The sequence below is a fragment of the Oryza brachyantha genome, chromosome 3 (genome assembly GCF_000231095.2).
Source record: "Oryza brachyantha chromosome 3, ObraRS2, whole genome shotgun sequence".
Lineage (NCBI taxonomy): Eukaryota > Viridiplantae > Streptophyta > Magnoliopsida > Poales > Poaceae > Oryza > Oryza brachyantha.
In genome coordinates this window covers 27,628,931-27,654,304 of record NC_023165.2, presented here as the reverse complement: position 1 = coordinate 27,654,304, position 25,374 = coordinate 27,628,931, and the positions used below count along the sequence as shown (strand labels likewise).

At 41.3% G+C, this 25,374-nt stretch overlaps 4 protein-coding genes across 4 annotated transcripts; 1 reads left to right on the top strand and 3 right to left on the bottom strand.

Moving 5' to 3' along the window:
• The first annotated feature begins 1,868 nt into the window (after window positions 1-1,868).
• LOC102718816 (DEAD-box ATP-dependent RNA helicase 37) lies at window positions 1,869-6,984 on the top strand. The gene is made up of 7 exons (XM_015835687.2): window positions 1,869-2,049; window positions 3,163-4,005; window positions 4,097-4,180; window positions 4,736-4,978; window positions 5,478-5,645; window positions 5,846-5,959; window positions 6,342-6,984. The coding sequence occupies exons 2-7, from the start codon at window positions 3,211-3,213 to the stop codon at window positions 6,828-6,830; spliced, it is 1,893 nt and encodes a 630-aa protein (XP_015691173.2). The 5' UTR covers window positions 1,869-2,049; window positions 3,163-3,210; the 3' UTR covers window positions 6,831-6,984.
• A 1,059-nt stretch (window positions 6,985-8,043) lies between these two features.
• On the bottom strand, window positions 8,044-14,209 carry LOC102703113 (squalene synthase 1). The gene is made up of 14 exons (XM_006651867.3): window positions 13,786-14,209; window positions 13,589-13,631; window positions 13,259-13,348; window positions 13,085-13,160; window positions 12,319-12,388; window positions 11,188-11,331; window positions 10,988-11,092; window positions 10,634-10,780; window positions 10,044-10,119; window positions 9,336-9,424; window positions 8,803-8,894; window positions 8,688-8,727; window positions 8,501-8,604; window positions 8,044-8,381 (listed from the first exon to the last, which is right to left on the bottom strand). Exons 1-13 carry the CDS (start codon window positions 13,966-13,968, stop codon window positions 8,548-8,550), a joined length of 1,212 nt encoding a protein of 403 aa, XP_006651930.1. The 5' UTR covers window positions 13,969-14,209; the 3' UTR covers window positions 8,044-8,381; window positions 8,501-8,547.
• Window positions 14,210-18,300: 4,091 nt separating this feature from the next.
• Window positions 18,301-23,860, bottom strand: LOC102718532 (T-complex protein 1 subunit theta). The gene is made up of 13 exons (XM_006650690.2): window positions 23,579-23,860; window positions 22,942-23,204; window positions 22,702-22,848; window positions 22,440-22,601; window positions 21,429-21,506; window positions 20,436-20,569; window positions 20,129-20,201; window positions 19,972-20,049; window positions 19,777-19,899; window positions 19,586-19,680; window positions 18,973-19,182; window positions 18,727-18,784; window positions 18,301-18,626 (listed from the first exon to the last, which is right to left on the bottom strand). The coding sequence occupies exons 1-13, from the start codon at window positions 23,730-23,732 to the stop codon at window positions 18,561-18,563; spliced, it is 1,641 nt and encodes a 546-aa protein (XP_006650753.1). The 5' UTR covers window positions 23,733-23,860; the 3' UTR covers window positions 18,301-18,560.
• A 310-nt stretch (window positions 23,861-24,170) lies between these two features.
• On the bottom strand, window positions 24,171-25,012 carry LOC102702837 (germin-like protein 3-8). The gene has a single exon (XM_006651866.2). It carries the CDS (start codon window positions 25,004-25,006, stop codon window positions 24,353-24,355), a length of 654 nt encoding a protein of 217 aa, XP_006651929.1. The 5' UTR covers window positions 25,007-25,012; the 3' UTR covers window positions 24,171-24,352.
• Between the last annotated feature and the right edge of the window lie 362 nt (window positions 25,013-25,374).

The following is a 25,374-nucleotide window of genomic DNA, read 5'->3' as shown; positions in this document are numbered from 1 at the left end:
TGATCATTTGTCTTATTCGAAAAATTATAGAAATATTATTTATTTCGCTTATGACTTACTTTATTATCAAAGAATTTTAAGCACGCCTTGTTATTTTTTATATTTATACTAAATTTTTTAATAAGACGAATAGTCAAACGTTAACCAAAAAGTCAAACATGAAACGGATGTAGTATAGAAGAAGTGAATGAGTAGTTAATTCCCAAACAAATCCCAACCCCAAACCACCACCGAATGTCCAAAATTCCCAAATACTCCGCATATTGTATTGACTTCAGTATGATATTCCAAAAATCCCCCACAAAACACATATTTATACAGCCAGCCGCTGCTTCGTCCAAATGATACATACTGCCTTTGCCTACAACTTGATATTAATTGAGTTGAAGGGCGTCAGAGACTACCACGGAATCCTTTCATAATCACGCCGGTAACCTTCGTCACTAAAGCGTCATGACAGTTTCTAAGACCCTTTTGCAAAAATGACACTCCAAACATGCAGTGTTTGTAAATTTGACACTCAGAGTAGATGACATATAGATCTATTTATGTTTATGAAATGTGGGTCCAGTGTTAAATCTACAAAAGAACGCGATTTAGGGTGTCATTTTTGCAATTTTTTCCAAAAAAAATTGTGCCTTCCCATTAGGCTCCTCGCCTCTTTCAGTGAGGACGGGAAAATGATCTTGTCGGACTCAGGCAGCGGCTGCAAGATGACCGCCATGGCCTTGCGCCACCGGCGGCAGACGCACGCGCATGACACCAAGTCCTTCCGCGCCGTCCACCGCTCGCCTCCCGACCCCTCCATCCATGCGCTGCACCACCCGAGCGACGACGGCGATAGAGGAAGAGATTGGGAGAAGTGTGGCGGCGATAGACGGTAAGGTCGGGAGAAGCGGCGTTGGCGGCGGGCAAGGTCGGGTAGCCTACGGTCCGATGTGGAGTGCACAGCTGTGCAATATTCCAAATAGGAGGGTTGATCCAGCTTGTATTTTGGCACATTGGATCAATGGGATCCAACGGTTAGAAAACTCATGTGTACATTTTTATGGTGGACTTGAAAAAGAATTAATTGGTACTTTTAATATTAGTTTAGATGAAAAAATCTTTTCACAAGCATGACATGAACTAAACAAACTCCTAACCTGTCAAACTGCTAACACATGAATTGTAGCACTGTAAACCAACCGCGACAATAAACCAAACAACCCTATATTATCCTTATTTATCCAGTTACACTTGGTAGAACAACAATCAACAATGTCATATACACACGCTATCATGTTGTACGCGTAACAACTCAACATGTATCCATAAACATACATTATACATTTATAAACAGTCTTAGATGACAAAGTTTTAAAAGAATGTATTATGTAAGTGAATTCTATCTCTCGCGCCCAATCACCGGGAGATATTCTGATCCCCTAACACCTCTCCCGAGCCAACATCAACTTTGGCTTAAGCAACTTCTACAAACTATCTGTCTTACGGGATTCTAGGATAATCTTTAGAAAACTAAAATGTTTACGTAAAATCCATGCGAAAGCACGCCCAGTGTTTCTTCCGCATACAAAATTTGCGACACCCTCACGCCATTGATGTCCTCCAAAAGGCCTCCCACGCAGGCGGCCGCCGAAAGCGCGCCCATAGTTTCGGCGCATCCGTACCCGGGCCGGATCCGGAATCCGGAGCCAAGCACGGCCCACCCAAGGGCCCACCGTCACAGAGCCGCGTCGCGTCGCGTCGCGGGCCAAGTCATCAAGAGAAAGGAAAAGAAAAAAAAAAGAGCAGATATTTTCCGCTCCCCCTCCTCCACCGCCTCCGCTCGTATAAGTCCTCCCCTGGTTGCCTCCCCTCCAACTTTCGGCATCCCAACCCACCGACTGCCTGCGTTTCCCCTTCCCTTCCTTCCGCTTTTCCTCCTCTACCTACCGACCTACCTAGGGTTTCTCGCGAGGCCTCGCCGCGCTTGCGTCCCGCTCTCCCTCGCGACCGCGCCTCGGCTGGTTCGCCGCCTCCTCCCCGCCCGCCCGCCCGCTGCTGCAGGTGAGCGTCCCGTCCCGTCCCGCCCCGATCCCGCTCTCGGATTCGCTCGATCCAGCTCGGGCGGCGCGCGTTTTTGTTTTTGCTTTTGCTGGGAGGGATTTCACCTGTTCTGCTTCGAGCGTGCGTGTTTGGAGCTAGTTGGCCGTGGCGGCGGTGCTGCTCGCTGGTTGGATCTCTAATCTGCGTTTGCGTGTTTTTTTTTTTTTTTGAGATTGAGAGCTGGTTTTCGCTTGGTTGCGTTCGGGCTACGTGGATTTGCTCGATTTGTAGGGTTTCTGCGGGGGATTGGCAGCGGATTGAGAGGAATTACGGTTTAGTGTAGGATTCTCCCGCTTGACCGTGTGGCGGGCGTAGGCGGTGCCTTGTTTTTGTTGCTTCGATTCGCAGGTTCACCTTCTGCATGCTGGTTTTTTCCTCGTATCTGAGACGACTGCGCTAGTTTGGTACAATTGTTGACGGTTGGTGGGTTGAATACATGGATTTTGTTGTTTATCCGATGAGATCTACCGGCTAAAGTTAATGCTAGTGCAATCTGCAAGCGGACGATGATTCCCGTGTTCACATTGCTACTTCTATGTGTGCGTTGATTGGTTTAAGTGATGGGTAGTATGTTTGATTCTATGCTGTTTTGGCTTAGCATAGTTGTAGGTTGTAGCTGCCAGTGCTCTTAGCAAAATCTTGAGCAAAGTATGCCAGTTCTTACACATAACCTGTGCCTCTGCTGATTGTACTTTTTTAAAAAAAAATCTGCGTATTAAGCTTAATTTCAACTTGTAGATAGTATCTACAGATTCATGATTAGGTCTGCCCTATTTATGTTTTATACAATCTGATTTGTCGACACTTACATATATGTTAACCATATTTTGTTTGCATGTTTCGGAGGACTTAACCAATTCAACATATATTGTGTTGGCTAGAAGCATGCGTGCAGATGATTTTTTTTCCTTTTTAAATTTATGTTGGGATTATTAAATGAAATTTTGCTTTGATGAGAAAAAAAGGATAGCTGTTCCTTTAATTCATATTCGGTATTGCTGCTGCCGAAGGAGTTATCCTCCCAGACCCCACATTATTTTTGTACTGACAGCATTGAATATTTGTTATTTCTAGGTACTACGATAAGCAGTAGCTTCTTCATCAAAGGTTTTGTGCAAAATTATGCGATCTTCATGGGCTGATTCAGTTGCGAACGCCGAGGAATCGGCGCCCGCGACTGGTGCTGCTTCTGCCCCTGCTGCTAATCACCAGAACTCGCGCCCCACTCGCAGCGCATACGTACCTCCTCACCTCCGCGGCCAAGGCCCAGCCCCAACTGCCGCTCCAACTGCAGCTCCAGGACCAGCTGCTGTCCAGTCCTCAGCTTCTGTACAGCCTTCTGGTTACGCAGCTGCTGTTGGTGGCTCTCGCTGGGCTGGTCCTGCCAGTGGTGGCGGTACCGGTGCTGTAGGTGGCCTGCGCCAGGGGGGTGGTGGTGGTGGTGGCCGTGGTGGTGGTTGGAACTCCCGCCCTGGGTGGGACCGCAGAGACCGTGAACCAAACCCCTTTGCCGATAGCGAGGCAGAGGAAGCGGCAGAAGTTGATTTTGAGAGTCAGGCCAACACTGGCATCAACTTTGATGCCTATGAGGACATCCCTGTGGAAACAAGTGGCAATGATGTGCCTCCACCGGTCAATACTTTTGCAGAGATTGATTTGGGTGATGCCCTGAATGAGAACATACGAAGGTGCAAGTATGTGAAGCCTACACCTGTGCAGCGATATGCCATTCCAATCTCCATTGCAGGGCGGGATCTCATGGCCTGTGCTCAGACAGGATCCGGAAAGACAGCCGCTTTTTGTTTCCCTATCATTAGTGGGATAATGAAGTCAAGGCCACCACAGAGGCCAAGGGGATCGAGGACTGCATACCCTCTTGCATTGATTTTATCCCCCACTCGTGAGCTATCAGTCCAAGTATGATTTTTCTCTTCTTTTTTGCTTCAGGTAGGGCTGGGACGGTCCTTATTTTTGCATTGGTTTCTTACCATATATATTCCCATTTCAGATTCATGAAGAAGCAAGGAAATTCGCATACCAGACTGGTGTTAGGGTGGTGGTTGCGTATGGGGGAGCGCCAATACATCAACAGGTTTTTCTCAGACCCTTACTCTTTCAGCATGGTTCCTAATCAATCTATAATCTATTTAGTTTCTTTTCTACCTTAGAAAGTTTGTTGTTTGATCTGCTGATTTCTTTTGTACCTTCGAGAGTTAATTAATTATATTGTGTTGTGCATATAGTCTCTCTCCTCTGCAATATTAATGTTTATAATGAGAGCTTGCTGGGCTCTTGGCATTCTAGAAAGGTTATGACATCCATCCCTTATTATTGGTGCATGCTATGAATGCATTTTTGAATCATTGAACATATCTATATGTTGTGAGATGCTTTAAGTATGTAGGCTGTTTAGGCGATCATATAGCGACTGTTGCATTAGAATACAATTTCGATTTAAGCTAGCCTACAAAAAAAAAGGCATAGAAGACTTCTCCTTATAGAATAATTTAATCAAATATTGATATATTTGAAGAAAAGCTGTCTTTTCCCCTCCAACAATAGTGTTATCTCTATTGCATTTATCTGACAGTAACCTCTGCAAAGCAATATGCATGGCTATTGAACAAGCCTTTATATGTTATTGCAGTTGAGGGAACTGGAAAGGGGTGTTGAAATCCTAGTGGCTACTCCTGGTCGGCTGATGGATCTGCTGGAGAGGGCTAGAGTATCACTGCAAATGGTGAATTTTTTAGCTCTTGATGAAGCTGATCGAATGCTTGACATGGGGTTCGAGCCACAAATTCGTAAAATTGTTGAGCAGATGGACATGCCCCCACGTGGTGTGAGGCAGACAATGCTGTTTAGTGCCACCTTTCCAAAAGAAATACAGGTACGTTTCCTACCTAAAACTTTCTGCTTTGATAATATGCACAAATACCATCTAGAAATTTAGTTGGGAAGATCATTTACAATCTCTCTTTGTATGCACAAATATACTACATAATTATTCCTTTTCCTAACATGTGCCATGTTTGTCGTCATTTATACTTATCGGTTGGTTGCTTATTTTTATGAGATGTCTACTCCAAAGTAAAAATTCTCAGATCCATTATTTTAGTGATAGATAGCTAGCTAGCTACATTTACCATGCGCAACATATTTTAGTTGTATTGTATTTCAAAAATTGTATAGTGATCAGAAAAATTATAGGCTCCACTGCTTAATGCTGCAATAATCTATATGTAGATATCTGTTTAGTTTTCTTGTCTGAGGAAAATACTGTTGTTTGTTGTAGCATGTGGTAGTTATTTCTGTTGAGCTACATATTGTAGCCTGTAATAATGATATATAACATTTTTATTGATACAAATCTCCCTTTTCCCTTGCAGCGGATGGCTTCAGATTTCCTTGCCGAGTACATCTTCCTTGCTGTTGGAAGAGTTGGTTCAAGTACTGATTTGATTGCTCAAAGGGTAGAGTTTGTCCTTGAAGCAGATAAGAGAAGTTACCTCATGGATCTTCTCCATGCCCAAAAGGCAAATGGTGCTCATGGGAAGGTATGATGCACTAGTATGTCTTGGTCTTTTTTTTTAGGGAAATGATACCAAAAATAATTGTTCACCAGACTAATATTGCTAGTCTAACCAAGATATATAAAATAGATTTTTCAGCTCAAATCGTGATCAGTTGAGAATGCTTATTTATATGATTTTTAGGATTATAGTTCCATTAGCTCATGTTTTCATCTTGTTTGCAGCAAGCGCTTACTCTGGTCTTTGTGGAGACAAAGAGGGGGGCTGATGCTTTGGAGAACTGGCTTTTTACAAATGGGTTTCCTGCTACAAGTATTCATGGCGATCGATCACAACAGGTATGCCAGACTTGATCTGCTTGCATTATGTGATAGTTGACTTACAAGCATCACATGGGCATTTCATTTTTTATTTATCCGTGCATATTATAATTGGATTTTGGTGGAAAAAACAATAACTTGGATGCTCCAAAATGGCAAAAACAAATGCATCTTATTATCGTCCTTGATATGTAAAATTACAAATGGAAGTGATGGCTCGTCACTCTGAATCTAAACAATGCAGCAATAGGGTTGTCTGACATATGCTTGCACACTAGTGATTGATATTATATCTGTTTTCTTCAGTAATCCAGATTGAGCATGTTGCTTGTCTGTAATGCCACATACGAACATATATGCACCTTATCATCGTTATTTCTGTGTGCTTGGTATTTCCCAGGAAAGAGAGTATGCGCTTAGATCTTTCAAGAGTGGAGCAACTCCCATCCTTGTTGCAACAGATGTCGCTGCCCGTGGACTCGACATACCTCATGTTGCCCATGTCATCAATTTTGACCTCCCCAATGACATAGATGACTATGTTCATCGTATTGGACGAACAGGACGAGCAGGGAAGTCTGGCTTGGCAACTGCATTTTTCAACGAGGGCAATATATCACTGGCGAGGCCATTATGTGAACTAATGCAGGAAGCAAACCAGGAGGTTCCTCCATGGCTTGAGCGCTACTCTGCCCGCTCTTCATATGGAGGTGGTGGCAGAAACCGCCGATCTGGCGGTGGCGCCCGATTTGGTGGCCGTGACTTCCGCCGTGATCACAGGGGCGGCGGCGGCGGCTATGGAGGTGGAGGTGGCGGTGGCTACGGAGGCGGCGGTTATGGCGGTGGCGGATATGGGGGTGGTCAAGGCGCAACGAGTTCCTGGGAATGATACTGATTCCTGGCTGTCGCGAGAGCAACGATGATATTCTATTGATTTCCCTGAAAACATCTGATGTGTTGGGATTTGTAATCACCCTGGTTGGCATGGTGCTGGAAAATGCGCCCTCTTACCCTTAATTAATTTATGGATGGTTGTCACTGCACCGGTGTTCCCCATGTAGCGGGCTTCTCTTTTACTGGCCGAGTCTTGGTTGGCTGATTCTCCCGCTCGTTTGCTGCTTTTTGGCGTAGTTTTGGATGAGGCTCTAACGAACGTGTGTTGTTTTCTTTTGTGCTTATCAGTGTTCTTTCATTTGTGATAACGGGGTATTCTATTGCATTATTATTTGGAAGCGATCAGCATCCACGGTGCTGCACAAACCATCTTCTGCATTGCTCCTCACGTTTTTGACTGTTTGTTTTATTATTATTTTTAGAAATATGTGAAATCAACCACAACAAAATAAATAATAATTAAATATTTATTTTAAAAAAGATAAATGGTTTTATGTGTTAAAAGTCAACCATATCGTTGTCTGTTGCATCGCATGCGTAGCTTGTAAAACTAATTTATATATGTTCTGTTTTCAGCGGCTTAAAAGGTAATCTTAAAAATAAAAGGAACTACAAGAAGAAAACATCAATATTAGCTGTTATTAACTTTGTTTTACATTAGCTCATAAATGAATATATAGAAAAATTCAAAATATTTTGTAACCGGAGGTATCTCTACAAACATTATAAAATACTTACACAGTACACTTCAACACATATATAAACATATACAATTAATTTTTATTCAGTGGCTTAAAAAGTAATCTTGAAAAATAAAAGAAACTACAAGGAGAAAACATCAATAGTTTTACATTAGCTCATAGATGAATATAGAAAAAATTAAAATATTTTATAATCTAAATCGGAGGTATCTCTACTTAACATTATAAAATACTTACACAGTATGCTTCAACACATATAAAAAAATATATACAATTAAATTTTGGTGGTTTGAAAAGTTTGAAAAGCAAACGATGGACAACGCTATCTTTTCTCTTATACTTCAAACCTTTAAATGTAACCCCTTCAATGTAACCCCTTTGACCTTACATTTAAGTTGATTCTGCGTTTTTTTATCTTATTTTTTTTCCTGCATTGACTTTTAGCCCGTTAAAAACACATACATAGCATCAGCTACGGACAATAACTACTCAAGGCAAAGAACGGTAATCACAGATATATAGATGCAAAGATAAATACTGGAGTGAACAAAGAATATGATCGCCGGTAAAGTAAGCACTGAGCAAAATATTTGATTACATAAGCTAACAAAACCACAGACAAATGTTTTCGCACCAATTTACACCAAAATTTTGAAAGAAACCAAGGACAGCTAGGTGAACAGATACAACTTTGTAAAAACACAGGCTACACACGTTCCGTCTAGCAGCAAAGGAAACCGAAGATAAAAGGAGCAGAAGATCAGAATGGCATCACGACCGCATAACACGCGACCATGGCCATCTGCAGTCAGTCAATACTTGCTGCCTTTGCTTTGGAGCAGGCGCTGCAATGAAACCAAGACATCAAAATTCGGTCCATATAATCAGATTCGGGCAGGCCTTTTCCCGTTCACTGTTCAAAACGAAATAAAACAGGTCAAATTGTTGAAACCATTTGCCGTACCTGATGTGTAGATTATCTAGCTGAGGGCAACGACCACCAAGGACGAATTACTTGGCATATATCATGCCCAAAACAATAGCCACCAACAGAAGTACGACCATTATCTGAGCAAGTCAGAGAAGTAGTCAGAAAGTTACAGAAACAGAACACTAGAAGGATATGCAGTTTATATATATTCTTTCCTCACCAGCGTAGTGTTGTACTTGGACTTCTCCAAATCGTATCCCCTATAGAATTAAGACAATCAATCGAGATGAAAAATAACAACACAAAGAAATAGAACACTAAATCATCCAGCAAACCTTCTCTTCAGTGAACAAGATGACATGCAGGTTCTCTTTATCGCATCCACACGTTTCCGCGTCAGGGAAGCATTTGGATCATTATTGTCAATCTGGACATGTGGGCAAAATATCTTACTCATACTGTTGAACAGAACTAAGGTAGACTTTGAGGTTCATAAACAACAAGCACAAATGATAGCACACAACCTATATTTGTTAATTGGAACAAAGCTAACAAACGATTTATGAAAGCATGCATGGAGTTTTAGCTATATCATGCTCAAGACTTATATAATCTCAGGATCCTTAAACCAACACATCATTTAGTGCAAAACTGCATAGGCTCAACGAACAGGTTTAAAAGAAATGTTTACTACTACATGTTAACCAAAATTAATTATAGTGATTGAAGATGTTTGTGCAATACGATTGATGGATATCAATCTACTCTAAAGCAATGAAATATTTGAGTGTCCCATTATCCATATGGCAGAAATGAGAGACAGCCACCCTAAGTTCATGGTAGCAAAGATCAATGTTCCATGGCGTACCTTTGATTCTATCAACGAAGAGAACTCATAGAAAGCAGTATAGACATCTGACATTGAGTTTGTCTCATCAATTACTCGTGCAGTGAGCCCTGAGAGAACATGTTAGTTTCCTGAGGTGAGAGAACGTAAAGGTAACTAGAGACTAGAGCAGATGTACTTAATTTAACCAACAGAGGAGACAAAACAAACTAAGATTGCTAAAGGAAATTATTATTACTTTGCAAATAGACTAAGAAATATATATATAAACTACAGTTTCACCTTTTGCTAGCTAAAAATAGCTGCTCTACTGAGACATGGAGCCACGTAGACGTACCATCATTCTTAGTCTAAACCAAAATGAACTCAAGTAAAGAGAAAGGGATGCTGGCAATTAAGTGGAGAAAGCTTATGAAGTTATGATACACCAATCAAAAACTAACACAAAGTTACAACGATGCCAAATTGTGACTAGAACATGAAAGTATTCCATTATATAACCAATAGGATTCCCGTTGCTCATTGATCAATTTCTCACACAAAATATTGAATAAATGAATAAATGCTCTGATGAGGCATATAAAAGTAGAGAGCCAAATAGCCTATCCACATTAAATTCCATTAAGCAAAGTCTAAAAAGGTGATCATGGAGATAAAGCAAACAAAATTCCTAAGTAAAGAACGGTAGCTGCAATTTGAATTTACTTAATATGTATTAAGTAATCTTACCACGCCTCATCTTAACAACTCCTCTAAAGACATTCACGTTATTGTAGCAAACAGCACATGTCCCAATGGCCATTATCTGGAAAGATGAATTGATGCATTAATATCCTAAAAGAAGTTTGTTGGAAAATAGTACATACTAAACAAATTACAATAATATAAGTGTATAACACTCAAAACTAAAAAGGTAAGTCAATTAATAGCCTCAACCAATGCATAATAAGGAATGCTACCCAACTGCTAAAAAAGATCAAATATCGTCGGTCAGCATGTCAACTGATCAAACATGAACAAATAAACAAACTACTTACAAATAATTGGCTGCTCTTTACCACAGATAGTACAAAGATTTGCTATGTTCAGTTGCTAAGCAGCAATAAATTATTAGGTACAAAGATTTTGAAAAAGGGAGTCAAATTTCCTAGACACGTATGAACTAGCAATAGCTTAACTAAAATTGATGACCTCATAACCAAGATTAAAGTTAACATTATATACTGCAAGCAAGCATATGAAACATACACTTTTGATATTTGATACAGATTAGAACAAATTGCATTGGTCAAAAATATGGCATAAGATCTAACAAGTACCTGAGGGATTGCGCAAAAACGGAAAATGGCATGATCCTTCAATGCTGACATGTATTTTAGGCAGTCTTCAGCATGATACAGAGCATTAGTCACCAGATCATTCAAACACTGAACCGCCTTTTCTGAATTTTCCTCATATTTAAAATCCTGATTTCATTAGAAAAATGTGTATGATTTATAGAAAGAAAGCAAATAAAACTGTAGTAGACTTTCCAGCAAGATAAATAAATTTATTTGATTTGGTTCTTGTCAGTTGGATTGAATAATTCAAATAGCACATGTCCTACCAGTTGTGGAGAAAATATAACCATTTGGAATAAATTTGAAAGGAAAAAAAATACATTCACAGCATACCTCGAGTTTATTGGCATATTTGCTCCATATTTCTCGAGGCCAGAACATCCGCGACTTTGGTATCTCATTTATGTCCTCCAAATAATCCCTAATTATATTGATTTTCTGCAGGTAAGTCCAGATATAGGTTACTAACATAAGTTAGGAACAACCGGAGACTGTAAGTAGAGATAATTGATTTAACATAACCTACAACATACCTGCAAAAACAGACCCATTGAGTTTGAAAGTGAATCTGAAGCCTGATCCTCCGTTCCACCAGCATAAAAGAGCCTGGAAAGCCCATAGCCCACTAGACCTGCTACATAGTGACAGTACTCATCGTAGTCACTAACAGTTTCAACCTTCATAAACAAAAGTTGCTTCATGTTAGTTCAAAAGCAATACTAAATCAGCATTTCATCAATACACATATGCTACAAACTCCCTCTTATTCTTAAGAAACTAACATGGCAAAATATACTGCAAATTTATCATTTACTCCCTAATTTTACAAGATACAAATAAAAATGTCGAAGCATATCCAACGAAAATACAAGAGAAGCTAGTAAAGTCCAGATCCATGTAATAATATGGCCAGTTGCTGGTGAACACTAGCCACCATAAAAAAAGTTGTATCACATTTTTGAAGAGAATGTTGTGTCTTTGTTATTGTTCTGGATCAGGTATTTCATGGCATATTCTTGAGACTACAAATGGCCACAGGGTCCATGTGATCTTTCACATGGAGGCAGCCAAAATTACGGCCACTTATTGATATGATAGCTAAAAACTGGATATGGAATTCAAAAGATAGGCATAAAAACATGGCACCATTGCATGGAGCATCACACTAGCTTCCGATATAACCCGTGCGGTCATCAAGTGAATGCCCGTAAAAACATTTGCTCTTTTAAGCGTGATAGTTGCTACTGGCTTAGGAATAGCATAGCAAAATTGATGAACCAAGCACACAAGTTTTCGTCATTCTCTTTGGTCATGAATTTAACAGTAACACTCCTACCAATCATAAGTGCTACCAAAACAGACCATGGACACTGCCCTATTTTTTTGAGCCAGAAAGTATATGCCCTCCTGGTTTATTTTGTTAGAAACAACACAGCGGTACCATATGCAGTACAGGCATTTCTAATAAGTGATGGACATAGACCTACCATCTACTGTTAACAAGGAAAGCAGAAAAGTAGCAGGTCGTTGCCTCACGCTAAAATTAAAATATTGGTTTTTAAATAACATGACCATGTAATCTCCTTATATTAAGAACATTGCACTAAAACATAGATGTTAAAATCGTGACTAGCTTGGATATTTTGATGGCTATATTAACATACCTCCTTGCAGATAAATTTTGCCATTCCTGCTCCCATTAGCCTAGTGATTTCTTCAATTGCCTCTTGATAACTGATAAAGAAAAGAAATTATATCAGCATAATTTGAGTGATGCACCAGTGCCCAGTGTAAGTAAATGTATCTTATGATATAGACGACCAAAGTAAAATGCAATTTAATATCACATTCAGCAACAGCTGAACAAATTCCCTCAGTTACTCAAAAGGCAATTGGTGTGCCCATTGTCAAAAGAATAAGAAGATGACCAAATATAATTGAGCGGGAAGTGTCTATCCTGTCCAATACTGGATAGATCTGAAGAAGTTCCAACAAAAACGATCAAAAGTTCATGGTTCATAGGCTTCAAGCATAGGCACAGCTATTATACTACCATTGAAGTTTGTACAGTTCTCTGTTTCTGTATGTTCCCTGTTTGCTAATAATTCGCCGCCATTCTCATCATGCAAGTTAATCTATTCTGTAGCTATCATTATTGGCATTTTACTTCATCCGTTCAGTCTGATCAAGTGATCATGCAGGATGGTTTTCCAGGTACCTACTACTAGCAAGTGAAAGCTACAATTTTGTATAAAAGCCTTTAAGTAGCTTCTTGGAAATGATATCTCTACCAACTAAAAAATGACATGTGTCCAAATAATTTGAGAAATTGCCAATATATGAGACGTCTAAAAGACGCCAAGTCGCAAACTAGGAAACAAGACAAGGAAGTCAAGGGAAAATTGCCAGAAGGCTGAGAACTGAAATTACCCTTGACCAAGCTCTAAGAAAGCCGTGGAGACAAGGCGAAACTTATCCATCAGTACTTTGTAGTCCTTTGTTCCACCTGCAAGGCCACGCCAAACCAATCAAACGCAGATTAACATAACACAAAAGGCCGCATTACAGCTTAACCGCGTGTTTGGTGCAGAGATGATGCCATACATGAATAATGCCAGTCGCGGTTGTAGATATGCTTATGGAATTGCTGAAGGATCGGCACCTTCACCTCGGTAGGAATGCTAGTGTCGTCCTCTGCGCTTGCATAAAAAAAGTTTAACATACGAAAGTTGATGAAGCATAACACAACAAAAACATGGCTAATTCAATAATTCCAAAATCGCCACAAATAGCTGCGTATGATATAAAAAAATTCAACAATCCACCACAAATCGCTGCGTTTGATAAAAAAAAGTCACCAATTCCACAAAAACGTGGTAAAGTAAAAAAAAAAAAGGCAATTGAAAAGTAAAGTAGTTGAGAGAAATTGCTGACCGACGGTGTCGAGGGCTCGGAGCACAAGGTAGAAGATGCACACCTGCGTAAACCATCAGCACAACAACGGCCGTCAGAATCTCTCCTCGGGAACGGAGACCGTAAAACCACATCAGAATCTCCGTGAAGGGAAGGGAAGTAGAGTAGCAGCAGATGGGAGGAGGAGAAAGTAACAGGAGGGGTGGTGGAACACTGACGGCATTGCGGAGGTCGGGGCCGAGCTGCTGGATGACGAGCGCGAAGCTCCGGGAGACCTTCTGCAGCATGGTGTAGGCGAAGGCCCAGTGCTCCTCCGGCGGGATCTGCCGCTTGAGCCGCCCCGCCGCCACCCGCAGCTTCACCAGCGGCAGCACCTCCTCCGGCCTCGACAGCACCCCCATCCTCCCCTCCCCGATCCAAATCCAAATCCCCCTCACAAATCGCGATCACCCGATCCACCACTAGAAACGACACGATCTGCACTCACGCCGATGCCGATGCCGCGCACTGCTTCAAGCGGCCAGCGACGGCGAGGGGGATGCGTATGGCGCCGCCGCTCGCCGATCGGGCGCGTTGCCGCCGCCCCCTCCTCCTCCTCTCGATTGTTTTGTATGGAGCTCTCGCGCTCGAACTTCCCCACGACTGAAGAAGAAATCGAATCGCGTCGCAGCGCATCGGTCGTATCATCATGAGGCGGCGACGGCCACGGCCACGCGAGCCCCATCACCATGACGCGTGGGCCCAGGGGAGTGGGCCCCACGCGTCAGTGGAAGGGAGTCGGTGGGGGGCCCACGTGTGTCGTGGGGGGAAGTGGACGTGATGCGTGGGGAGGATGGACCAGCTGGAGTCCACGTGGAGCGGGGATGGGGACGTGGGCCCACGGGGCGGCCGTCGCGTCAGGTTTTTGTCGCTTCCTTCTAGACGGATCGAAGCTTATACTCGTCGAATGCGTATTTTAAATTTTTTTTTTGAAGACGTAAGATTTTTATATTTTTTTATAACTATTTAACGTTGTAAATAAAAAAATTACTATTATAAAGTTGAAAATCCACTTAAAAATATCGATTGATAAGCATTTGTATTAAAAATTTAATAAATCATGTTAATAATCTAGGAAGCATGCGGACAAAAGCTACAAAACATTTAAGGATAATATGGGCCAACTAAAACAGCTCTCATATTTGGGTTTTGTATTCCTTTTAGTACTATTTATATTGAAAACATATTTTTTTATTAGGATAAGAGTTTCACCAAATATTACTCTACTAATATATTATTAATGGGACAACAAACAATGAAAAATAATAATTTTAAATATGAATATAATAATGTTAATTTTGTATCATAAAATTTATATTTAATACATTATCTTTTTTTGTTAAATTCTTGTCATACCTATATAAAATACAACATGTATTTTAAAATGGAGGGAATGTATACAATGTATTCTAAGTTTGGTTTTGAAGTCAGAGAATATCATATTGCCGGTCTATCACGGATTCACGGTACAATGAACGCACACCTGTGCTGGCTGCGGCTACACAGCGGCTACCCAAAATTCTGCTGCAGCGGTCGACAGTATTCGATGGCACGTTGACGTTCAATTGAATTTAGTAACCAGAGAATAAAGTACACCTTATTTGAGTTTTCTCCAACTATAATACTCCATCGGTACTTTTAATAGAGATTAAAAACCAGATGAACATATTTTGACGTCTCTCGGTAAAATAAGTAGCGATAAATGCATGGATGTATATAGGGGATGATGGTGTCAAATGGTATATTTATAAGCGAAAAACAATTTATAAATAAAACTTTATATGCATTACTAGAGCAACTCCAACAGTAGTTTTATCCAATTAGCTAAATTTAGTGTTTGTACCTCTTTCTTAAAAAAAAATAAAACCTCCTAAAAGTATGGGCCAAACCAACAGAATAGATAAATCTACCCCTCTATATTTTAAATCTCCTCCACGTCATTATTTCCTTTTCTTTTTTTAGCACTTGGCAAACAAAATTCGGCTTGGTGAGAGATAGCAGTCGCCGCCGCCGCATACAAATTGCTTGATTGCCTGGCTGATTGCTCGTTACCGAGATAGTCATCACCGCATACAAAAGCTGCACACCGGCGATTGCCTTGCACTGTATTTACGCTGCTCGCCGGTGCTCGCCTTGCAGTGTATTCATGCCATATTTCCTGTCCGCCGGTGCGAGTGCGGGAACAAGGAAAAGCGCGCAAACGAGCGAGGGAGGAGCGTGAGGTCGCGGGAATCAGCCGAAACACCTGCGCAGGAGAGGGATGGCGACCCGGAATCGCTAAACTTGGCTAGCGCTGGGAGAAGAATGACGACCGAGTTTTTCAGAGGAGGAAGATAACGATGTTGTTGGATTGCAGTTTTATCCTCAACTCTTCCGTATTTAGCAAATTGGTCAATTTAAAAGCACTGTTGGAGTTGCTCTTAGCGATAAAAGTCAAGATCGAAAAACAAGTTCGGTGAAAAAACCCTTAAAAATAACTCTAAATTTAAGGTTAAAAATTAAAATTTTGGCATGCAAGCACAATAAAAACAGTATGGTGGGAAAAATTTAAATGGAAATTGAGTTGTTGGATAAGTAGAATGTGACTGGAGTTACGGAATAAGATTTAAAATTGTAAAAGTAATTATATTTTATAAAGGGTGGCGCAAGATAATCGAATTACTTGCATTTGCGTGTAACGTGACTAGAGTTACACATTGCCTGTACTATGGAATTTTTAAAACTTTAAAATAATTATATTTTAGAAAGGACGGAGCAAGACAATTGAATTAAATGCATTGACGCGTCACTCCTATATTTTAGTTATGTAGCATTAAAATTTGACCCATATCATCTAATTCCAGCTAACTGAAAATTAAGGAAGAGATCCTTCGAGCGAAACTGCGAAAGTGATTGACATTTTGCCGTGAAAACAACAAGGGAGGAAATGATTTTGAACATTTTTTAACTATTGGAAACATTTCATTTGAGAAACTATGGGAAATAATTGGCATGGTTGAAATGGGTGGGCCCAGGCGTTGCCTAATCTCGATGCCATCAGCCCACACCGCTGTCATAACAATTTATGCTCACGTTGTCTTCACGTTCTATTTCTATCCTATGCCCTATCCATATTTGTCGAAGGAAGAAAAAAAGAGAAATCTCTATGATTAGTTTTTTCATAAAAAGTGGAAAAAAACTACACTTATTTACTGTGAAAAATAAATTTCGAGACCCAAATTTATATGGTATGAAAATATCACGTCGCAATGATTTTACACTACTCGGTTGTTGCGAATTTAATTATTGAAGAAATCATATCCAAAATTAAATGACATTTACAAGGGAGCGGACACAAGGATTAGTTTAGGTTAAAAACAGGCCACGAGCAACGCGAGGCGCCATTTTGCATGACAGGCGACCAGCTCCTTCAACCATGTACGCCACGACGACATGCATGTACTGTCTCTAGTAAAATAAAAATAAAAAATAAACATTTTTAGGCTGTTTAATAAAAGTTAAGTTTGAGAAGAAAATAGTATAGTGTTATTTAATAGTGAGAAACAAACATAGATTAAAAAGATATGTGGAGGTAAAATAGAAGAAATATTAGATAAGTAGTGATTAGCGAGACAAGTAATTACTAAAAATATTATATTTTAAAATATGATTTAAATGATAGAAATATGTTTATTTTTTTCACGGTGGTATGTGATAGCTATCTTGACGTGACACAAGCACAGTGCACAAATGATCATCTTTTGTCCCGGCACGATGATGATGATGCCGTTCATCGTCAACCATGGCCACGTCACGTGGGTAGGAATGAAAATGGGTCAAGGTCTGTGGGTTCTTTCATAACCCTATATAATTTTTAAAACGGTTTTAGCTTAAAAACTCTGTATGATTTTATTTTTAACTCATTTTAAATATAATCTTAAATTTTATAGACAAAATAGTTGGACCCATTAACACCCCCTACACACCCTACATGCGGCCGATGGCGGAGATGGGTGTCGGCGTGGAGGTTGCCACTAGCCAAGGTGGAGGACGACGACGAGGCTCGTTCGACCGGGACGGCGCGCCATGGTGGAGGAAGAAGGCAAGGTGTTCGGGTAACAGGAGCACGTCCTTAATGGCATTGAAATATTTCTAGGCGCCATCTTTCGTAATGGCTTTTTGTAGTTTGCCATTACGAGCATAGCCGTTGGATCAGAACAAAGCAGGGGCAGCAAGGCGGGGATGGCAAGCTTGTGAAGATCCTCCAAAGAAGAGCTTGAGCTCAAGCTTGGGGGCAGCAGCCAAGGCACCCAACCTCCATGAGAGCACGAGCGAGAGGCATTTTCCTCAAGCTTAGGAGAGGAGAGGAGCTGCCAACAAGGGGCGATCCAATGTGCGAAAGAGGTGAAGATATATGACTTTGTGAAAATTTTAGAATGGGTTGTCCAAAATGAAACTTTGGTTAAAAAAACCTAGCCCAAACCGCCATTTACTCGTTAAACAACTATGAAGCGTTCAATGTTCGAGAAATGATGTTAAGCGTCGTTGAGGCACATAGCTGTTTTCAAGTTTCGAGTTACCTCGCTGTTATATTGCACCCGCAAGAATCCTATTCTAGGTCACAAATATCTAAAAAAACACCAACATATATCCAAGTATAAGTGATCCATCATACCGTAGAACAAAGTTCAGCTAAACAAAAAGAGAGAGCTAGGTAGAACAACGATCCATTTTGAAGATAGCATATAAATCTGAAAGAGCAAATCCTGCTGGGAGCTAACCATTTTGATACATTGGCATGATAATACACCCGAGACAAACTCACAAACACATTCCCCGCAAAGACATCAGCTCACCCATGCAACCCCCATCCCAAACGTGCCGTCCAGTCACCAAAATCTTCCTACTGAACCAAACTTATAAGATAAAAGAGAATATAACACGGTAAATATTGAAAATATAGCACGCTAGCAAACTAATCTTCGTCCATTCCAGGCTGAGCATCTCTCCTTGGCCCTCCTGCGGGCTTTGCCATGATGATCTGCATAGTTCACGTGTGCAAACATTAGCATATGAGAATGATGGAACGATTTTTCTTCATTTTTAACACAATCAACAGTACTATAAGATAGCACTCTTACCTGGTCAACCCGCAGTACAGTACATGCGGCGTCGGCAGAGTATTTTAGGGCAAAAAATCTGATGAGTGAAAACAACGCACATGATCAGACGTGGGCCAAAACAATAAGTCCAGGGAGTAAAAATGCAGGTATAAAAATTGAATTGAACACATGGTATCATGAAAAGTAAAAGCGAAATTTTTTTGTGCTTTCCATATAGTATGTACACGCATTCTGCCATATTAGAAGGTATGGACACAGACTTACTTTGTAACATACAGGTCCCATATTTTCATGATCGAGACATCCTTGCAAGCACCTTCTTCCAAGTCAATACCAGCTTTTGTATTCCCACCAGCATGCTCAGCATAAAGGGAAGATATTATCTCCATAGCACTGAGCCCAGCATTTTCAGCCAGGGTTCTAGGAACCATTTCAAAACTTTCAGCAAATTTTGCAATGGCATACTGGTCCAACCTGCACAATTGTTAACCATCAATATAGGAAGCAACAAAATTATATATACTAAAGAAATTGCATAATATCTAAACAAAGGTACGTACACAGAAGCTAGTGAATCAAATGTACCGGGCATGCAGACATATAAAAATTTTAAAAACCACAAGTGGATACATATTTTTTAAAATAATCTGGATGGGTAAGACAGTATGCACACCTCAATATATAACTATGCTGTATCTGGGGATCAGATAGTTTCATTCCAATAGTACAGTAGAACATTAGCAATATAGCTTATTATATTTGTTGACAGTGGACTGGAAACAACAAAAGTTTGTCCAATCGGAAGAAGTGAAAAAATGGAACATCTTTCCATCATCATGTTCCATGCATAATTAACTGGTCTAACAAATATACTTACCCTGTTTCCTTCAGAGAGAACTCCTTCAATCTCCTTGCCAATTCTATTTCTGTTGCAGCAGCACCAGGAATAATCCGACTATCCCTGCACATTGACTGTACAGACACTAATAGTCAGATAACTTATTAGCTAATTAAACACTAAAGTAGCACATATGTAACAAAACGACAGGAAGCTGATAAAATGCATACTTTGTAAGTATTGACACCATCATCAACAGCTCTTTCAAGATCATCCAATATACTATCTGTGCTGCCTCTCAAGACAACAGTAGCAACTGAGTTTCCACCTTCTTCATTCTTGACAACAGTTACCTATAAAGAACTAAACATGGTAAGAAGAATGTAGCCATGTCTATTGGGAAAGAACAGAGGCATGAAACATACTCGAACACCACCGATTTCTTCCACTGAAACAGAGTCTGCATATCCCAATTCATCTGCATTTGGCTGGCTGAGTTTCAACTGTTTTTGAAAGAGCACAGGCATCAACATACACATATACCACTGTGCAATTGTGGAAAAGCTTGAGATCAGAACTTACAAGTGCAATAGCACCCGTTGTACGGCAAAATCTTCTCAGTTCAAATTTTGAACTGATTCTAAGAACCATTAGTCTGCAAATAAAAAAGAATAGTAAGTACTACTGCAAAACAGAATTGAATAATAGGCATTACAGTGACCGAACTTTGAGATGCCTTTCAACATTAGAACTTCCAACTGGAGCTTTCAGTTGAGTAGAGTATTTACAATATTTCCCTTTTCAAAATGTAAATAATAAGATGCAAAAAATATATGAAAGGAATTATATAACATATCAAACTTATTCACATAAGATGCAAAGCACTGACTTGTAACGTTCACAAAAATGCAGTGCCATGTCGCCAACTGCTGCTCCACTGACAATAACCTTGGCACCTGAGTCAGCAACAGCTTTGATAAGCTCCTCCACCTTAGCTTCCTCAGTTTTAGCATAGTTTTCTAGCTGCACAACACTACAAGCATGAGCACCTACAGAAGATATTTGTGAACGATAGAGCTTTTGATAAATTACAGAATCAGACAACCCTGTGCTGGTCAGAACATACTACGATATTGAGTTATAATTGCAACTAGAACTCATTGGTGCAACCTAACAACCTACTAAATAGCTTATTACTGGAACCTAGCTTAATTCCCGTGCTTTGCTACAGATAAAAGAATATGTTATAATATTGTCTAGAATAAATATTAGTGCATAAAACAAGTAGCTTTAAACAATTATATGGATCACTATCAGTATAGTTCGAAAGCCTTATAATCATGCACCTGCAGTGATAGAACCGTAAGACAACAGGCGGCTTAGTGTAATTATCTTTATTTATGACATTTCCATGCACGCTACTCCATAGATTTATGCAGCCCACTGCTGTCAATCAATAAGCAACCAAATATATACAATAATGATTGATCGTCTATTTGTTATCAAGAATGTTACTTATATGTGGCTATCCATTTAGATTTGGTTGTTTTTAATACTAAGAAGTGTACGCGGTAATTTGCAAAATTTGTAATGGGAGTAGGTAGTGTGGCAGATTCACTGCCAACCGCCACTCATGCTTTTAAAGGAGTAGAGATAAAGACACACACACACACGCACACATAGAGAGAGAGAGGGAAAGAAGTTCAAAAAATAAACATAAGCAAGCAAAATAATTACCAGATAATACTGTAATGGATCAGACTATAAATGAAAATGGTGTTATATATTAGAATACATAGGTTGAAACTCAAATTATACTAACTGCAGTGAAACGTTCATGATAATTAGGCCAAAAGTGATGTTTCTCATATTAAAAACATACCTGCTCGGCAGAATGTATCAAAACAGTTCCCTTGGTTTCAGTTGCAGAAGTATCAACACCACCAGCAAATACTGCGATCTGATTGATTTATATATTAGAGAAGATACTGGCAGGCATTATAAAGAGAAGATCTGTAACTTGGAATGGCTAAGACTACAATGTGCATGTAGTGCAAGCATTCAAGATAAATATATAATACAATCTATCCTAGTAAAAATAGAAAAGCAATAATTCGATTTTTTCTATTTTTGTTTGTATATGCTTGGTAGCAATGCCAGCTTGAGTGTTGCAGATAAGTGAAGTACTAGAACCATCCAGCAGCTTCACAGAAGCACAAAATAGTGTGACAGAAGTACATGAATTGCATATTTGAATCACTCTAAAAAAGAATAGATCCACAAGGTTGCGCTTAATTGCAATGTAGGTGTACGGCCTCTATTTGACGAGGTACACAATAAGTCCATGATCAGGGCAGTCCATATGTAATTGAGCACATCAGCGAAAAAAGGGGAAAATGTAAGAAATAACACAAGTATTCTAAAGCATGCTTACTACTACTATGCCATACACATGAAATAGAGTGCTATCCTACAATTGCCAATTAAGCCACATGATCATAACTAGGTGGAGACCAGTTGAATACTGGCTACCAGTTCTGGAACCTGCTACCTTCCAAGCCTTCAAAGCTTGTTAATAAGTTATATTCCACTAAACTTACCACCAAACAAACCAAGCCTCAAGAAAATTCTTTACATCATCAGTGTGAAATAACAAAGCAAAATGAGTATCATATCTCAAATCAAATAGTTACTATCCATTATATGGTGGAAAACTACAAAGAATAAAATAAACATATTTGATCCCAGATGATGATATGCTTCATCCGATGAGAGGGAAATAGATATTAACACCACCTTATGTAAGCATGACAGTATCATCAATCAAGAATAGATAATGTATCAACAGACTGGCATAAGACACCACAAATTAAGTGTAACATTTTGTTCTCACCTTTGCCTTCTCCACCCTTTTGATGGTCCCAACAGCATCATTTTTCAGAACCATCCCACGGACTACCGAAGAGTTGTGCAAACCACCTCCAAGTAGCTTCGCAACTCTAACATTGTCGACATTGAAGTTAGCAGGATTTTTTGGGCAAACTTGCATACAGGCCTGAAAATCCATAGTACAAAAATCAGCTACTTAGCTGTTATCCGCGAGAGAAAAGAGCACCCTCTCACATAGAAACATAAGATGGTAAGGATTATATTACATCAGCTACAAGAGGGCACAATATATCCTCCTGGCCGAATTGCTTGCTCGCAACTGCAGATCTCATCCGCAATACAACCTCCTCCTTGCTCCTTACATCCATGTTCTCTGAACCTTTCTCCACCAGATCTTCCAAGATCTCAGTAGTCTGCACATTACAGAAGCAGGATTGAATAAATAGCGTTCCATCAGGCAACAAGTTTAACAATATAAGGCCAGATCAATCAGGAGGGTAGGTAACCTTATTAATGGCCTTGGTGTAGCCAATGATGATCTCACTTGGATGCAACCCCATCCTGATAAGCTCCTCGGCCTTCTCAAGCAGCTCACCAGCAAAAGATATAGTGAGGTTAGCTCCGTCACCGATTTCCTCCTGCTGAGCCCTGCCAGCAAGTACCAGGATCTTAGCAGCAGGGTGCTGGACCTCGAGCTCATTCACAATTGTTGCAGCATCGTTCGTGACAAAGAGCTTGTCCAGATGGTTAATGACCATCTTATTCATTCCTATCAAAACAAAACAAGAACGCTGTTAAGAAACTAGCTTCCGATACTAATTACGAATCTGTCAGAAATTATATATACATCACAGAGAAATGTAGCGCAGGAGCATGTTTACGAACACCATCTGACAATAAATCACTGAAAAACTAACTCGACATAAAACCACCAGCAACACCATTTTTACGAGCGGTTCAAACTATCATTTCTGCGGCTAAAACATCAACCCACAGTGGAAGTGTGGATGCAGCAATAACCGCCACAGCCTAACCATTTCTACCACCACACCACACCATGCGTCCATAGCGTCCGCCATGAGTATCGCTAGATCCCAAACTTCTCGGATCAAAACGCGGGGGAAGGGAAGGGAAGGCCCTCACCATTGGGGCCGAGGGAGGTGCGGGTGATGGCGGAGAGCTCGCGGCACGCGTCGATGTTCTTGAGCACGGCCTCCTCGAGCCCGGAGAGGTGCTTGTGCCCCTCCTTGAGCATCGACTGGATCCCGTACCCCGGCATAGCGCCCAGCCCCACCATCGTCTCCGGCGGATGCGAGCGGTGACGGCCGCGGAACAGCAGGCAGCAGCGGCGGCGGTGGCGGCGGCGGCGAAGCGGATGCAAAGCCCTAGCGTGGGCGGGTTGCAGCGCGAGCGGAGGGAGAAGAGGAGAGAGAGAGTGAGAGGAGGGAGAGAGGCCGCCGCGTTCTAGAACCAGGAGGAAGCCCTAGAAGGATCGGCCTGGTTATCTGTGGGCCTGGGCCCACTAGGCCCAAACATGCTTAGTACTCCAGGCCCATAATCTTAATGGACTGAATTGGATGTGATGGACCTAAAAGCAACGTAAATGGGCTTAAACGAGTAGTCACTGTACATGAAATCTTTTGTTCGACAGTTGCAGCATTCCCCACAAGTTGTGGAGGATTCAAATTTAAAGTCGCCAAATGCACTTTATTTATTATTCATTGATTGATGCGCCAAAACATGTTCAAATATCGTACCGGAATATCAAACACACTTGTAAACTCAATATACATATAAGACTTCTTCTGTTTCATACTATAAGACTTTCTGTATTTGTTTATGTGTCTAAATTAATTAGTAAACATATGATTTTGGATAAGACCAGAAAGTCTGAAACGGAGAGAATACGATGCGATATCAGTTCTTGAACATGGACTTGAGGAGCTTGATGATCTTGGCGTCCACCTGGAAGCTCTTGGCGAGGACGACGTCGGGGATCTCCGGGTCGGCGCCGAACAGCGCCGGGCCGGCGCCCACGACGCCGGGGAGCTGGCTGTTGAACACCGTGATGACGCGGGCGGCGGAGGCCTCGCCGACGTTGTACTGGAAGTGTATCATCCCGCGCGGGAAGACGAAGCTCTCCCCCTCCCGGAGCACCTTGGAGTAGAGCCTCCCCGCCGTGCTCACGAACCCGACGAGCACCCTCCCGGCGATGACGTGCACCAGCTCGGTGGCGCGCGGGTGGCTGTGCGGCGGGTTGACGCCGCCGGGGGCGAAGTCGCCGCGGTTGATGGACAAGCCCAGCGTGTTCACCCCCGGGAACGCCTCCACGTTGCCCTGCGTCACGTTGAACCCGAACCGGTTGCTCGTGTCGCCGGCGACGGCGAGCCCCGCGAAGAAGAAGTCGTCGGAGACGACCGCGGACGCCGGCTTGCACGGGAAACCGGGGTAGGCCGCGGCGTCGCCGGCGGGGTGGACGGCCACGCAGAAGTCCTGCACCGGCTCAGGGTCGGCGACGACTAGCACGGCGAGCGCCGCCGTCAGGACGAGCATTACTCCGGTGGACGCCATTGATGACGAGTGACGAGCTCGATCTTCCGGTGCAACGTTATATAGGACGCGAGGGAATGACAAATCTTTGGAGGACTTTGAACTGTCTAAATCTTTGAAATCGTTCGAAAATTTGATCACTACTATTTAGCTAGGGTGAGAGATTGACAAGCCTTGGGGTGATAAGTCCGTACGCAATCATCATCTCGCTGCATCAATTGCTATCTTTTAGAGAGTTATTAAGAACTCCATCTCTTCAATTTGTGGCTGGTGAAATTAGAGAGGAACTATGTTGAAAGGCGAAGCTTTCTACTTTGGCGATTTGTCAAGAGGCATCAGACGTCGGATGATCCTGGCCGTTGGATCATGATTTGGCGGCTGCATGATGA